This window comes from Pongo abelii, chromosome 7 (genome assembly GCF_028885655.2).
Source record: "Pongo abelii isolate AG06213 chromosome 7, NHGRI_mPonAbe1-v2.0_pri, whole genome shotgun sequence".
In the NCBI taxonomy this organism is placed as follows: Eukaryota; Metazoa; Chordata; class Mammalia; order Primates; family Hominidae; genus Pongo; species Pongo abelii.
The window spans coordinates 156,935,624-156,950,218 of NC_071992.2; the positions used below are offsets into that span (position 1 = coordinate 156,935,624).

At 45.6% G+C, this 14,595-nt stretch overlaps 1 protein-coding gene across 8 annotated transcripts in view; it reads right to left on the minus strand.

The window, feature by feature from the left end:
- Window positions 1-107: 107 nt before the first annotated feature.
- Window positions 108-14,595, minus strand: part of AGO2 (argonaute RISC catalytic component 2) — a 117,940-nt gene continuing 103,452 nt past the window's right edge. For all 8 annotated transcript variants that reach the window (XM_024250989.3, XM_054518881.2, XM_054518883.2 and 5 more), the window contains 2 exons: window positions 12,388-12,587; window positions 108-12,124 (listed from right to left, as the gene is read on the minus strand). In XM_024250989.3, the coding sequence (XP_024106757.1) occupies window positions 12,016-12,124; window positions 12,388-12,587 (309 nt within the window). In that variant the 3' untranslated portion in view covers window positions 108-12,015. The remainder of the gene's footprint in view (window positions 12,125-12,387; window positions 12,588-14,595) is intronic.

Here is a 14,595-nt window from a genome sequence, read left to right on the forward strand (position 1 = left end):
CTGAAGGCACGCTTCTGCCTCGGGAACTGGAATCATACATAACCTGTGCAGAACGAAGTGCCTAAAGAAGTAGGTGAGGAATTAAAGATTTTTGGAAGAGGCAGCTGTAAATAGGAGGACTTTTATTTAATTTTTTGCTGACATACTATGAGGCAAAACAAAATTGACACCATACAAAATAACTTTATAAAATATCATTCACATCATATTTTATCAGATTTACAGCATTCTGTGCATGTTAGGGGTTATGTAAGGAGGTGAAAAAACACTATGCCAAACTTTTAGTATTAGTTTATATACACACAGTAAGAAACAAAACAAGTAACTGTTAGGTTTTCCATGAATTTATTGCAAAAATAGTGCAAACTACTTAACCTAGTAAGCTGTAAAAACAAACTAGAAAGGACCCAGCTAAGCTTAAACACGACAATAGATGCTCAGTTTCTCAGCATTTAGCTTTCTTCACCAGTTTTATCTTGACAAGACCACTCCCCATCTGTTCAGTTTCGGGTGAGTGCTGAGGAATAGAGAAATGTGAAGATGGGCTCTCTGGAGAGACCAGAGGCTCGGGCTGCCTGATTTCAGCAACACATTTAGGATCATGCTACTTCCTCAATCGCAATTTTTCTGAGGTCTGTATTGGGGGAAAAAAAAAGGTGACATGATTTTTAACCTTGAGCTTAGAAGTAAGTTATCCAACCTCTTGATAACATGGAGAAACGAATTAAGAAAGCAGCATGAACAGGAAGGATTCAGAACATTATTGTCTGCTTATAAACATAGTGTCTGCCTCCTTGGGTGTATTTGGCTAAAGTATTATTCTAATATAGGGCAACCTTCGAGCCAGATATTGCAGCAATTTTTTTTTAATTTTTTTAATTTTTATTTTTTAAGGATACTATATCCCTACAAGAGTAATTTTTAAATTTCTTTCAACAGTCTATTGGGGTCCAAAAAGCATATATCTAAACAAAAATAACAAAAGCAAAACAAAATGCTACATGTAAAAAGCTAAAGAAAGAAAATGCAGCATATTCAGGTTCTTTTTCTTGAGGTACCTATATAAATTTAATCACCTGCCCCAAAGTCCTCTCGTTAGGTTAAAAACACAATGCGTCCTGGGGAGCCAATTGCCCGGCACGTCTTATTACTGAGAAAGTGCAAGAATGCTGATCATCTTATGCAGCATACTAAAGGATGATTTACTCTTTACAAAATAGAGCTTAAGTATCAACCTGATGGAAGTTAGAAAATTAAAAACATTTAAGTAGAATCATCTCTCTCTCTTTTTATTTTTGAGATCCTGCAGCAAAAAGCCTCCCAAATCAACTTTCAAAGTTCTGCCATTAAGGAATGTTGGTTCTCCTGTAAAATTCAGAGACCTCTTTAAAATAGTAAAACTATATACTACAGGAAAGATCCCTAATTTTTATTTCTTATCGGTATAAAATCAAATTCTTAAGACTCCAAAATATTGTTACCTCCAAAGAATTAAGTAAAAAAAGATCGCCATAGTAGGAAAAGTCTAGAATTGTAAACTGCCAAATATAAAAGCATGGTAAGTCATCAACCTATCTCATTTTCTTACCTGTCAGAAAGCCTTCCTAACTTACAGGCACACAGGGCCGCTGCTGAATGCAGGCCTCTGCCTCCACCAAGCCACGAGCTCTGGCTCGCCCCTTTCTGTCCATGGCCATTAGCACCTCCACCAGGTAGGTCAGGAGAGATGAAATCGACAACAGTCCGTTTGCTGCTTATGAAATAAACTCTTAGAAAATGTGCCAGAGGAAGAGGGGGCATGAATGGCTAGAAAAGCAATGATGAGGGTACTTGGGATTTTTTTTTGGCCACCCCTTCACTGGCACAGAAAATGAAGTGATAAGCTATAAATATGTGCATAGAGGAGTTCGGACTTTATTGTTTGTAAAATGTTAAATTTGCTCTTGGACATTTTTTTTTTCTTTTCACAGGGGGGCAGTCGGGATTATAATACACTGTAGCAGTTGGCTGGGGAAAAGTCTATCAAATTCCATGACCAATTGGACTTTTCTCCCCACCTGTAATATAAATAAAATATGTACTGTTTCATACTGATTTTTTTCAATGCATTGGGGTTCAACATAAAAGGCACAAATAAATAAAAATATCATTAAATAAACGGAAATTACAATTTCAAGTTTCATGTGGAGTTGTATCTCACTGTTTGGTTACTTTTTCCAATTTAATTTGACAGACTTAGTAATAGCACCCAACTGTTTAACTGAGGTAGATCCACATTGTAAAGAAAGCTGGGTCCCCTCCATTTTATCTCTAAATTTATGATACTTTTATAAAAACAAAAATCCATTTAAATCATATGCAGAAGCGATGACAGGTGGTACTACCTGAAGAAAGCTTAGAACATGAGCAGGTTTGCAAATAAGACCTACACCCAAATTACACTCTCCATCAGCCACACAGAAATCTCAGACTGGAGGGGAAAAAAAAAAGAAACATGAAAACAAAACAAAACAAAACAAAACAAAAACCCTGAAAAAGTCGCAAGACTTTTATAACAGGTCTTTTTGACTGTCACAGAAATGCACAATGGTCCATTTTCATCAAGCTATGGCCACAGCCAAGCTAGACAAGAGAGAGAAAGAGAGACAGAGACAGAGAGAGAGAGGGAGGGGGAGGGGGAGGGGGGAGAGGGAGAGGGAAAGAGAGAGAGAGAGAGAGAGGTGTCACTGAATGCTTCCCTTTAACTCCAGAAAAAATATCTTGAATTATGATACAGCATCTTGATCTGAACAGTTTACACTCACTCTGCCTAATATTTTTGCATACTCTGAAACTCACAAATTTAACATCTGATTAAGGCTTAATTTAAAGTGGCATTGCCACCTAGCATCATGCAGGCGTGGACATCTTCAAGACACACAGCATGGTATTCAACTAAAGACAATGACATGAAGCCTCAGAATTGTATTTAGCAGGTACTATAATTTTATAATTAATTTTACAATTCATGTAGCAAATGGAAAATCATACAGAGAGGCCAATGTATATAAATAAGAGTTTATACAGAAACTGTCAATTCACAAAACAGCACTGCATGGTTTCTATATTGCAAGCACAAGACATGGTCACATGGTTCCACTGTACAGGTAGAAACAAGCCCATAGACAATACATAGAGTACCACCTGAAACGAGGCCCTTGGAGCTGCTCAGCTTCTTAGAAAATAGAGAACTTTCAATGGTCATAATACATTTTGATTCAAAATGTCTTCTAAAATGTTTTCATTGTGGGAGAAAATTAAGAAGGGGCAAAAATCCATCTATGGAACTTTTGAATTCATTTTTGGTTCTTTTTCCATTATTTTATAAAAATAAAATAAAACTAGAAAAATTGATAAAACTAAGGGTTAAAACCCCTCAATATGTATTAGGTAAGTAATCTGAAGTGTACCAGAGGTAAGAAAAAGCTGGATTTAGATACTACATTCTTTTCCTGTATTTAATGAGTAATTAGCCACTTTGCTGCACAGAAACTTATAAATTATTCTCTCAAAACTTTTTAAAAAATAAAAACTTGCTTGCCTCTACAGTTATAAAACATGAATTCATACCTTTAACAACTACATAAAAATCCACTATCAAACTCAGGCCTGGAATTTCAACGCAACGCCACCCTCCATGTAGGATTTGAGTTGCGCGTGTCTGTTTGGCTTTGAAGAGAAGCTGGGATTGCCGCCACAGTGCTCCCTCTGCAGCCTTTGCCTCTGCGGAAGGAGAGGCCATTCCTTGCCTTTCAGGATGGTGGGTTGGGGGAGAAAGAGGGGAGGGCCAAGAGGAGCCACCAAGAAGAACTTCCTAGGTATTTAAGAAATAAGTACATGGGATTACTTCCCCACTTAAAACCAATAAAATCACCCCTTGACAGGGAAAGGTGGTTTCTCAGGCCATTGGCCAAGAAACTGCTCAATACTTGGCTTGAAAAAGCTAGAGATAAAAACTGCCTGTTAAGTAAGTCAAAACTGGTGTCCTATGTGCACAGCTCAAGGTGACAACACACCAAAGTAAGCGGTTTCCCAGGAAGTCACAAAACAGAGCAACAGTAATGAAGAGCATTCGAAAATAAGGGTCACAGGACTGAATAGCACCTTACAGCTGAGGACTTCACACACATTCTACAAAGACATGATTCCAATTCCTTTTTTAAAAAATCTACTTCCATTACAATAAATATTCTTCTCAAGTGACTATGAGAAGACCACCAGGCTTTGCTGATGGTCACGGTCAATGTGTAAGAGATGGGTCTTGCACCAATCTCCTGCAATCCTGGCAGAGGTGGACTTGGTCAGACTATGGGAGAAACCACACGACTAGAACCAAGTGTTTTCCGCAATGAGACCAAGTGCGTCCCCCGCGGCTCCAGACTGCATGGCATCACAGTTTACAAGTCAGGGGCTGAGAAGCAGAAAGAAAGCTTCCGAGGCTGGAGGTCCACGCCTGCCTTGTGGAATGGCACAGGCTTAGTTCCCCAGAGAAACGCAGCCCCAACATGATTCTGAAAGGACACTGAGGACCGGACTTTAAAGGCACAGAGTCTGAGACTGGGTCTTCCAGAACGCGATCAGGCTGGCACCGGTGGAAACAGAGGAAGGCCTTGGCACCACCAGCTTCTTGGGACAGAGGGACCTGCCGTCTCCCACCCAAGACTGCGCACACAACTCCCAGGGTTCAAAGGAGCCCTGGACCCCTACACGAGCACCCCAATCTATGAAGTCGCTTGCACTGTGCCCTGCTGGTTGGTGCTGTGGGGTGTTCTTGGGATCAGCTCACTCATTTTAAGGACTTTGAAGCTGCAGAAAGAATTGAATGAGAATGGCCCCAATGTCCAGTTCCTGGAGACACTTGGGGGAAAGAGTTAATATTTGGTGTTTTAGCTTTAACTCTGAACTACTTAAATCCAAGGAGGTTTTAAATAGGAGATAATTCAGCCTCTTCCTACCCCCCAAAAGGGGGTTGGGGGGTGAGGTGAGGACTTAACCCTTTAGTCATACCACCCACAGCATTTAAAGACCTAACAACACATCTAACATTTCCACACCAACCAATAAGATAGAAACATGTTAACAAAAGCACCAGGAATCTTCAGTTCTCTCACTTCTGAGTAAATTCTCACAAACGCGAAGATGGTGGGAGGGCCCGGCGCACCATTCCGGAGATGCGCATGCAGGAAGCTTGCGGTAGATCTGCGTGCTGCAGCTCCCGTGATTGAGTCGAGGGGCGAGCGGCTGTGCAGTGTCCCCTCGAAACACCCTGGACCAGATTCTGACAGCCCAAGGCCAGCCCAGCGGACCCAAGCAGCCTGTACCCTGGGCCGGCAGGCAGTGGGACACCCACGAGGGCCCAAGCCTCTTGAGGTCTGTCCGCACAGAACAGCGTGGTGGCGGAATTACAAAACATTCTGAGAGAGACTGCAAAGGACACTTAGCTCTTCCGGAATGAAAGCACGCAACGCAGCATAAAAAGCATCGAAACCCCGAACAGCAGAGTGTTAAAGGCAATTGCTTCCAGGTAGTGACGTAGTAGAACCGCCGGAGCCAAACTCAATGTCTGATGAGCAGCCAACATGAGAGCAGGGCCACCTCCAAACACCCAGACGCCTCCAACTGTCAGACCATCGCCTGTTAACTCAGAAGTAAACTCATGGAGAAATTGGGGCGAGCGCTAACCTGAAAATCGGGGAACATATGGAACCCAAAGAAAGAAGCGAAGGAGGCCCGGGCCCACAGCACAGTGTAAGGGAAAATGACATTTCTGACAGCAAAGTGGTTAATCACAGGGAGGGGTGTTCAGAGCCTCCCAGGACTGACTTCCTGCCAGTCTGCATCAGACGGTCCACCGCGCCACTAGTGGGAACTTCTACTTCAAAACACCAGCTGTGGGCCCTGTGTTCTTTTCAAACAAAGGGCCCTGGATTTGAACAGAATGCTTTGCTTTCAACCCTTAGTTTGTTTTGCAGTAGGGAGTGAGAGTCACCCGAGGTCCCAAAGTCAAAGGCCAATTACGTCTGCATTGTCCTTGAAACCATGCAACTATTTTAAATGTATTATTTGCACGACAGTCGGTGTTGAAGCACCTTTGTGATTTCACAGAGTGTATAAAAGAGAGGAGAAGACAGAGGAGGCCATTTTCAACCCATTCGTAGGTAAAGCAGAAAAAAAAAGTGCTTTCTTATATTAAACAGGAAAGTGAAAAGCCAGGCAGGACACAGGCTGTTTCCAGATTTTGCCACACCTGCGCAGGCTCCTGCCAGCCTGATGGACAGCATGCCGTCCCGTGCAGAGAACCCTCCCATGCCATTCGTGCCGGCCGTAGAATCCTAGAATCTCAAAGCTGCACAGCACAGAGGTGACCCTGGTCCACCTGACACAGCAGAGGAGGAGGGGCTGCCCGTGGGTCACATTATGGCACACACATTTTCAAGCCAGAACTGAACAGATAGATGTTCACAATTCAGTTTATTCAGGCAACATATTGGCTGTTTTCAGTGTGGACAGCTACACTTAAGAGCAAACATGATGAATCTATTGAGAATTCAGAGGTAGCCTTTATCTGCATTTTTTTTTTTTTTTTTTTTTTAACTAAAAGGTATTTAGGAACCACCTTCTGTAGTGATTTGGCTAAGCCAATACATTCACTTTAGACAATAACATGGCAAAACTGAAAGAAGCCTAAGCGAGGGCACCGTAATGGCACTGGTGTGACTCGGACACACACACAGACTGGTCTGGGGCTGAAAAACTTCTTGCTGGGTGTGACACAGGGTAGCCTGACCACAGAGTGACACACGGGGGCTACAGTACACGCTGCTACTCCAGCAAAATAACGGGCACAAATGACGGCTTTGACACGACAGTGACCTCATGGCTTTAAGATGACTCTGACCACAGAGACGCAACGAGGCCCTGGCGTCCTAGTAGCAGGCGGAGCAGATGCCTCCCGTCCGGACTGTCCCAGGCTGGGTGGAACTCAAAGACCATGCTTTGGAGAGCGACGGTAAGCGACGAGGAATCAAACAGACCACAACAGTGTTCACAAGACTGCAACGAGTCTGCTTAGGACTAAATCATCAGGCACCAAGAGACCATGTTCTCCTAGTAACAGATCTAGAACTTCCCTTCAGAAGAAAAAGAAAATGAGGCGAACTTGTCCTTCATAAACGGTCCACAGACACGAAGCTAAGGGGCGGAACAGAGTTCAGTCCACACAACTCTAACACATAATACTGAATACGAGGCGGTGTCTCCACAACAGAGTCACGTGTTGCATTCATATCACTTCTCCTACCACAAATCTATTTACAATCATCTCAAACAAGTACAGCAGATGCGAAGTGGGACATCGTAAAAAGAAGTTGTCAAAAAATCAGTGCAATTATTTTGAGTCGAAGATTTTCCTCATAAAAAAAGAGTCAGCATGTATGTGTGTGTAACAGGGGTACCCCCATGACAAAGTCACAGGTGCACTGCATCCGCACCGAAAAGCGTCACAGCAGACGAGACTGCTGGCACGGCAGCTAGAGCGCAACTCCTCGGTCACTTTGGGGAAGGGCTTCAAACATAAATAAAATACTCACGTTCTGCAAGCGAGGCGCATGAGCACTGAGGAAGTTTCTGTTTCTATTTATTGTACATTCCTTTTCTCGTGAGCGTGAGAGATGGGTCAGACAGAGGTCACAGGAAAACGTTGTATGGCTTGTCTGGGCCACTGGGATTGTCCACTGTCTGGATTATGTCGACTTCTAAAGCTCCTCCTAATGGAACTGCCTTATGTGTAGGAAAATGCCCATGAAAAATCCTTTTAACTGTCCAGCGGGTCACAGTCCCGCTGAAGGACTCATCCAGTTCCCAGAGGCGCAGGGAACAAGCCACGGGCCACCCCAGCCCCAAAGGCCTCCTGGGGACACTCCGGTGTCCCGGCTGCCTGACATGTGGCCGGTCTATCCTTAGCATATTGTATCAAATATATAATTTGACTGAAAAACTGCCTTGTAAAAATAAAATTTAAACCACCCCGCAGATCAATGTAAAATTACATTGCTGCATATATAAGAAAAACAATTCATCCAGAAAAATCACATTTGTGGCTTTCAAAAATAAATCATCCAGCAAACTTGAAGGTAAACATTAGGTAATTTATAAAAGTTGGGGAAATAATTTCTATCATATCCATTAGGTACCACATGCACTGGAATATCTGTGTCGGCCAAATCAAACCAGAGCAGAAAGGAAAAAATAAATAGCAATATTTGCATTTAACAGCAATAAAAGTAACAAATAACAACAACAATAAAACCCCCCACCTACTAACCCCACTACAGGAACTGAACTGACATGATCTGTTCTAACGGGCACTCAGTCACCGGGGTAAACATTAGTGATAGCAGTTTAGCTCAGCCTCAAACAAACAGCGTGGAGGTCACTGCCTGCTTCCAACAGTTCCCTCTTGGGCAAGCTGTACAATGGTCACGCACCGTTTGTGGTTCTAGAGTGCAAACATTCATTCAAAGGAGTGTGAGACCACCACCGAAAAGCAACATCATCTGGAAAAGAAAAGGGAGACCCTAATGTGCAATAAGAAGTCTGCATGTAAAGACTGCTTGAACCAGAGAAAACCAAAACTTAAGGAAAACGATCCCTTTCTAAAAGTACAGCTATGCCCAGTTTTACAAAATTTATCCAAACCAGGAAAATCTGAGCTTAGGACACACAAACAACAGGACAGTGGCTTTGCATCACCGAAGGGCTTTCACGCACGAGGGCAGCTTTCCACTGCTCCCCTGGTGTTCGTTAATTGCTTCGTCATTACAGCAAGAACTTGTCAAATGTGATAGGGTAGCGGTAAATGGATGTGAGTATATCAATGTTTTCAAAAAGTGAACATGTAAAAACGTACCAGGAAGAGTCCCAGTACAGGAATCGAATTGGGAGACCTCTTTTAAAGAGATGAGATACAATCCCAGTTTTTCTTTTAAACAAACCCAGACTTCTACAACATAATTTTCACATTCAGTTTGCTTAAAGCAAGGCACACCTTACTTAACAGTGGGATGGGGACAAAGCCAGCGAGTGGGCACCCCTCAGATCTTAACAGGCCCAGGGGGGCAGCAGTGGACAGGGAAGGGTGGCGAGGCCTCAGGCACCCACATGATCAGACGATCAGACGCCGGGGAAGGGGCCACCTCTGGCTTTCATGTGAACAGGGCTGGGACTCACCCTACTGTACTTTGAGATTTTACACTGTCTCAAAATTTATCCTAATAATGCAGGGATTGGTAAAAATTTGAGAAAACAATTGTTTACCTGAGAAATTGTAACTACAGCCATTTAAACTCTGAATCATCAGACATGTAGAAAGGTGTGCAGCTGACCCAGCTGGAGATGTTTGGTCTATTAATGTTTTTAGTATTAAAAGTTTTATAAAACAAGCACAGGGCTGTAAAAAAGTACCCTTCTCAAAGTACTCCGGCCCACTAAAAATAAACGTTTTCCTTCAAAATGATTAAAAAAAAAAAAAAAAATTGTAGTCCTACTTTTCTGCCAGCCCAGTCTGTCTCAGGCATCCGCTCAGGAAGCACCTCCTCCCTGCCGGGTGCTGCCAGAGCTGGGTCCTCAGACCCCAGGGAGCCCAGGGCTGCAGGCCATCGCTTATGCCCAGGCCAGCCCTGAAGTACCGCACGCAGGAGGTGGCAGCAGGCCCACAAATCTGCATTTTAAACAAGAACCACCATCCCCCAGACAGCCTGACGCAGGGGGAAGAAACACACCTTTGAGACACATGGTTCCAGATGATTCTAAAAATGGCTGGAAACTAATCTAATTTCAGATTTGAAAAGTTATTAGTCACAAGATTCCCTCCTTAGCTTGAATGCATCCATTAATTTAAGCTATGAGCATGTCTGTATCCTTCTGAAAAACAGGAGAAAGTGCCACTTGCCAATAAAACAAAAGGAACTGCCATTTCTTAGAGTGGGAGCTTCTGTCATTTAAAAAGATAAAAAAAAAAAAATAATACAGCCAGAAGAGACTAATGCCATTAATAAGACACTCACACACACAGAGGGACACACGCATGCACACACACACACACACAACCACTCTGAGTACACATCTTCACAAATAATAGTCATCCCTTTGTCATTGCCGCCAATATCCAGGCGAGGTATCCGGAGACCCCCCACCTGCGGCTTGCTGCCCCTCCTGCTGCCTCCAAAGCAGCTGAGCACAAAGGTGGAGGGGGTGCCGCTCAGCAGGAGGCAGCTCCTTTGGCACCCCACCCCACCACAGTGCTGAGGTAAGTGTCGCGCAGGGCCGGGGAGGGAACAGCAGCAGGAAGAGGGGACCTACGGAGCGCACAGCAGCACTAGGGGAGGCTCGCCTCCTTCCTGACGCCTCTACACGGAACATGGATTTGAGTCTTACTAAAACTGTACAGAGACAAAAAAGCCCACTCAGCACAAACAGAGTTGTCTGTTGTTAGCCTTCAAAATCGTCCGTGGTGTCACTCTTAGTGCAACAGTTTCTAGATTGGCAAACCCATGTCTGGGGCCCCAAATGCAAACCCCAGAAGAATGGCCCATGCCCTCTGCTGGCCCTGCTATCCTTGGGCCTCCCAGGGCCGGGCAGGCTCCTTTGCTGTGACTGACGGCCTCACGCCCAGCAGAGCTACCACCGACAGCTTTCTACTAATCTCAGTGCACAGATCTATGAAAGTCATCTGACAAAAGCGCACACGGAGAGGAGTGAGTCCCCACACATCCATGTTTCCCAGCAATGCAAGAATAAATAATTTCCACTTGTGCTTCATCAGCTGAGTGAGTGACACACGGGGATGAGGCGGCAGGGAGGGTGGCAAGCGGCACGGAGGGCACATCCGCCCCTCCCGTGGGTACACGCTGCACAGTCTCCACGGGGGGAAGCGGGTTGCTGTCACATTAAGTCAATTGCATATTCCTGTCCTTAAGCACTAAGAACTGAGAGGCGGTCCCATCTCCAGGCTCCAAAACACTCTTGATAGGCTAAACAGATCACAGAAGCACCCCATAGTCAATAAAATGAAAAAACAGCATCTATCTATCACATTAATACTGCAAACCAGATATATATATTTTTCTCTTACATTAAAGACATAACAGTGAAAAAGGATTGTACTGTATTTATCGCCACAGACCCGTATTCTTTAAAAACTTTGGAAAATAAATGTCACAGTCCTATAGGACAAATCTGATGATTAGACTGTCAGTATATTGTCTTTTTTCTTTTTTTAAATACATTTTTTATTAAAATGGCACTTGTCTGCCAACCTCTCTGGACCTGGAAATGCTGTAAACACACGGGGCCCACCTTCTGCCACTGTTCCTTAGTTCAGGCCGGGTGAAGGGCGGTGCTGGCAGAACACGGCACCTGCGGACACCTCTGCATGGCCACCGGCCCTCAGTCGAGGAACTTGGGTGAGCCACGCCAGGGGCACACGAGCATCGCCTGGAAATCAACTTTAGTGACAACATCAGAATGTTCAAGGCTTTAAAACCACACTTGTGTTTTGTGTTGCTTTCACTCTCAGAAGATTCACAGCTAGTTTGAGCCCATCAATTTCATAGAGAATCATGTATTAAAAACAAGTAAATTGAATGACCAAATAAATTAAAAATGTTTTAAAGCCCTGAGTTCATAGACTGGTTTTAGGAGATTTTTAGGATACACGGGACTCTGTTTTAATAAGCAGCTTATAGATTTTAGCAAACCATATTTCCTATGACACTGGGTTCTCATACAGGTCTGCAGTTCAAAATCCAAGTTTGAAATCTGGGACGGAAGGCATTCTGGAAAACGGAGAATCTAATAAAATCAATGACGTCTCATGTTCGATGCTGGCTGTCACGGAAGGGCTGGCCATCTGTTGGTCTGAGTGTAGCTGGTCTCGTGAATCCCACTCGGTACACAATCGCTAAACACTAAAACATGTCAAGCAAAGTACATGGTGCGCAGAGTGTCTTGGTGAACCTGGACCGCCTTGGCCAGTGCTTGGTGGTCTCGCCCGTTACTCTGCCCAGAGGTATGGCTTCCTTCAGCACTGCAGGGATGAGACAGAGAGAGAATGAGAATGTGCAGCCTTAATGCACGACGAGGCGGCGCGTCGATCACTAAGTCGGGATGGCATGGCGGGAACCTGGGGGAGGGGAGAGTCCCATGCTGACGGCCATGCCACTAACAGGCCTTCTCGGGTGCCGGCTCCAGCCGCTGAGGCCCTGCCCCTTCCCCTTTTGGAAAAGCAGCTGCCAATACCCGTGACAAAAACCACCCCTGCTGTGACCTCCAGCCAGGCATGCCACTCACCTGTCATGTTCCTTATCCACCAGGTGGTACCTGGCCCGGAAGGCTACCAGGTGAGCGTAGTACGCTGGCGCTGGGATGGACACGGAGCGTGTGCAGCGCACGTAGGTGTGACACAGCTGGTAGGTTAGGATCTGCAGCTCATCAGAGGAGAAACGATTGTCGTCCCAGAGGACATGATAGTGCGAAGGCCTGCTTGTCCCCTAAAAGAGATCAGAAGAGTAGACAGTTGGACTCGCATAAAATCTTTAAAAGGATACTGTGGAGAAGATTTATAGTTATATTATTAAAAATGCATCACAGTCTGGACGCGGAGGCTCACGCCTGTAATCCCAGCACTTTGGGAGGCCAAGGCAGGCAGATCACGAGGTCAGGAGTTTGAGTCCAGCCTGGCCAACATAGTGAAACCCCGTCTCTACTAAAAATACAAAAAAATTAGCCGGGCGTGGTGGCACGCGCCTGTAGTCCCAGCTACTTAGGAGACTGAGGCAGGAGAACTGCTTTCTGAACCTGGGAGGTGGAGGTTGCGGTGAGCTGAGATCACGCCACTGCGCTCCAGCCTGGGCAACAGAGAGAGACTCCTCCATCTCAAAAAAAAAAAAAAAAAAAAAAAAAAAAGGCATCATAACTACATATAGTAAATGGCCCCATATTTGTAAAACTGTATACATTTATTTACACACAGAAAAATCATAGCAAAGATATAAAGCAGGCTGGGCCCGGTGGCTCACGCCTGTAATCCCAGAACTTTGGGAGGCCGAGGCAGGCAGATCACGAGGTCAGAAGATCAAGACCGTCCTGGCTAACAGGATGAAACCCCGTCTCTACTAAAAATACAAAAAATTAGCCGGGCGTGGTGGTGGGCATCTGTAGTCCCAGCTACTCGGGAGGCTGAGGCCAGAGAATGGCATGAACCTGGGAGGCAGAGCTTGCAGTGAGCCGAGATTGTGCCACTGCACTCCAGCCTAGGGGACAGAGTGAGATTCCGTCTCCAAAAAAAAAAAAAAAAAGATATAAAGCAATATTGAAAGTGGACGTAACAAGGACAGTGCCATTTGTGTATCTTACGTTTTATATAATTGATTTATAATGGCAAGAAAAAGACCTCTAATAAAAGTTACACATTAGGCCAGGTGCGGTGGATCATGCCTGTAATTCCAGCACTTTGGGAGGCCGAGGCGCGCAGATCACCTGAGGTCAGGAGTTCGAGACCAGCCTGGCCAACATGGCGAAACCCCATCTCTACTAAAAATACAAAAATTAGCCATGTGTTGTTGCGTGCGCCTGTAATCCCAGCTACCCAGGAGGCTGAGGCATGAGAATCGCTGGAACCCAGGAGGCAGAGGCTGCAGTGAGCTGAGTACGCGCCACTGCACTCCAGCCTGGGCGACAGAGTGAGACTCTGTCTAAAAAAAAAAAAAAATTACACATTAGCAGTAACATTGTAGAAGTGAGAGTGTGAACGTGAGTACCATTTTACACACCTCCTGTGGTTGGAGATCCTTTGAAATGAAAGCAGCACCAGCTGCTGACTGCAGGCCTCTCTGCCACCTCTGCCTGCCTGCCTGCCCGCCTCACCGCCTGCTCCACCTGCCAGCCTCCCAGGCCCTTCCGACAACAACCTGTCCAGCACAGTCCCTGCCACCTGCTCTGTGTCTAGCCCTGTGCCGAGGCCCCTGGTGCTGGTGGGCATTGGAACGTTCATCCCTGATGCTCCACCGCACATGCTCCGGCACCCCTTTCCTGGCGTGTGACTGGTGGCTGTCACAGGGGCCCAGGGGAGTGAGGGCATCTGTCTCCATGGGTCTGCTAAGGACACAGCAGCAGTGGCAGCCTTGGGCCATAAATAGCTCACCAGAGAAGCAACCCCCGTTAGAAAGATTTTGGGTAGAAAGTTCAGGGAGAAGAGTTTGCCCAGGAAACATGCCCAGGAGGCCCTGGTGGGTGCGGCTCCCCCACCAGGAGGGAAGACTGAACAGAGGGCACACGCAGGCAGGGCACGGCTCCAGACCCATCTCACCAGCCCTGGCAAAGCAAGCCAACACTGGGATAGGCGCTTTGCACCAAGAAGTGCCACAAACCCTGCACGCACTCCATCGCCTGCTTCTCAACAACCCTTCGAACAGCAAAACCCACTCTCAGCTCCCGGGCTGCAGGCTGGACCTGGCCCACAGGCCACGGTTCACCAGCCCCCATTCCTTCTCTGTCAGG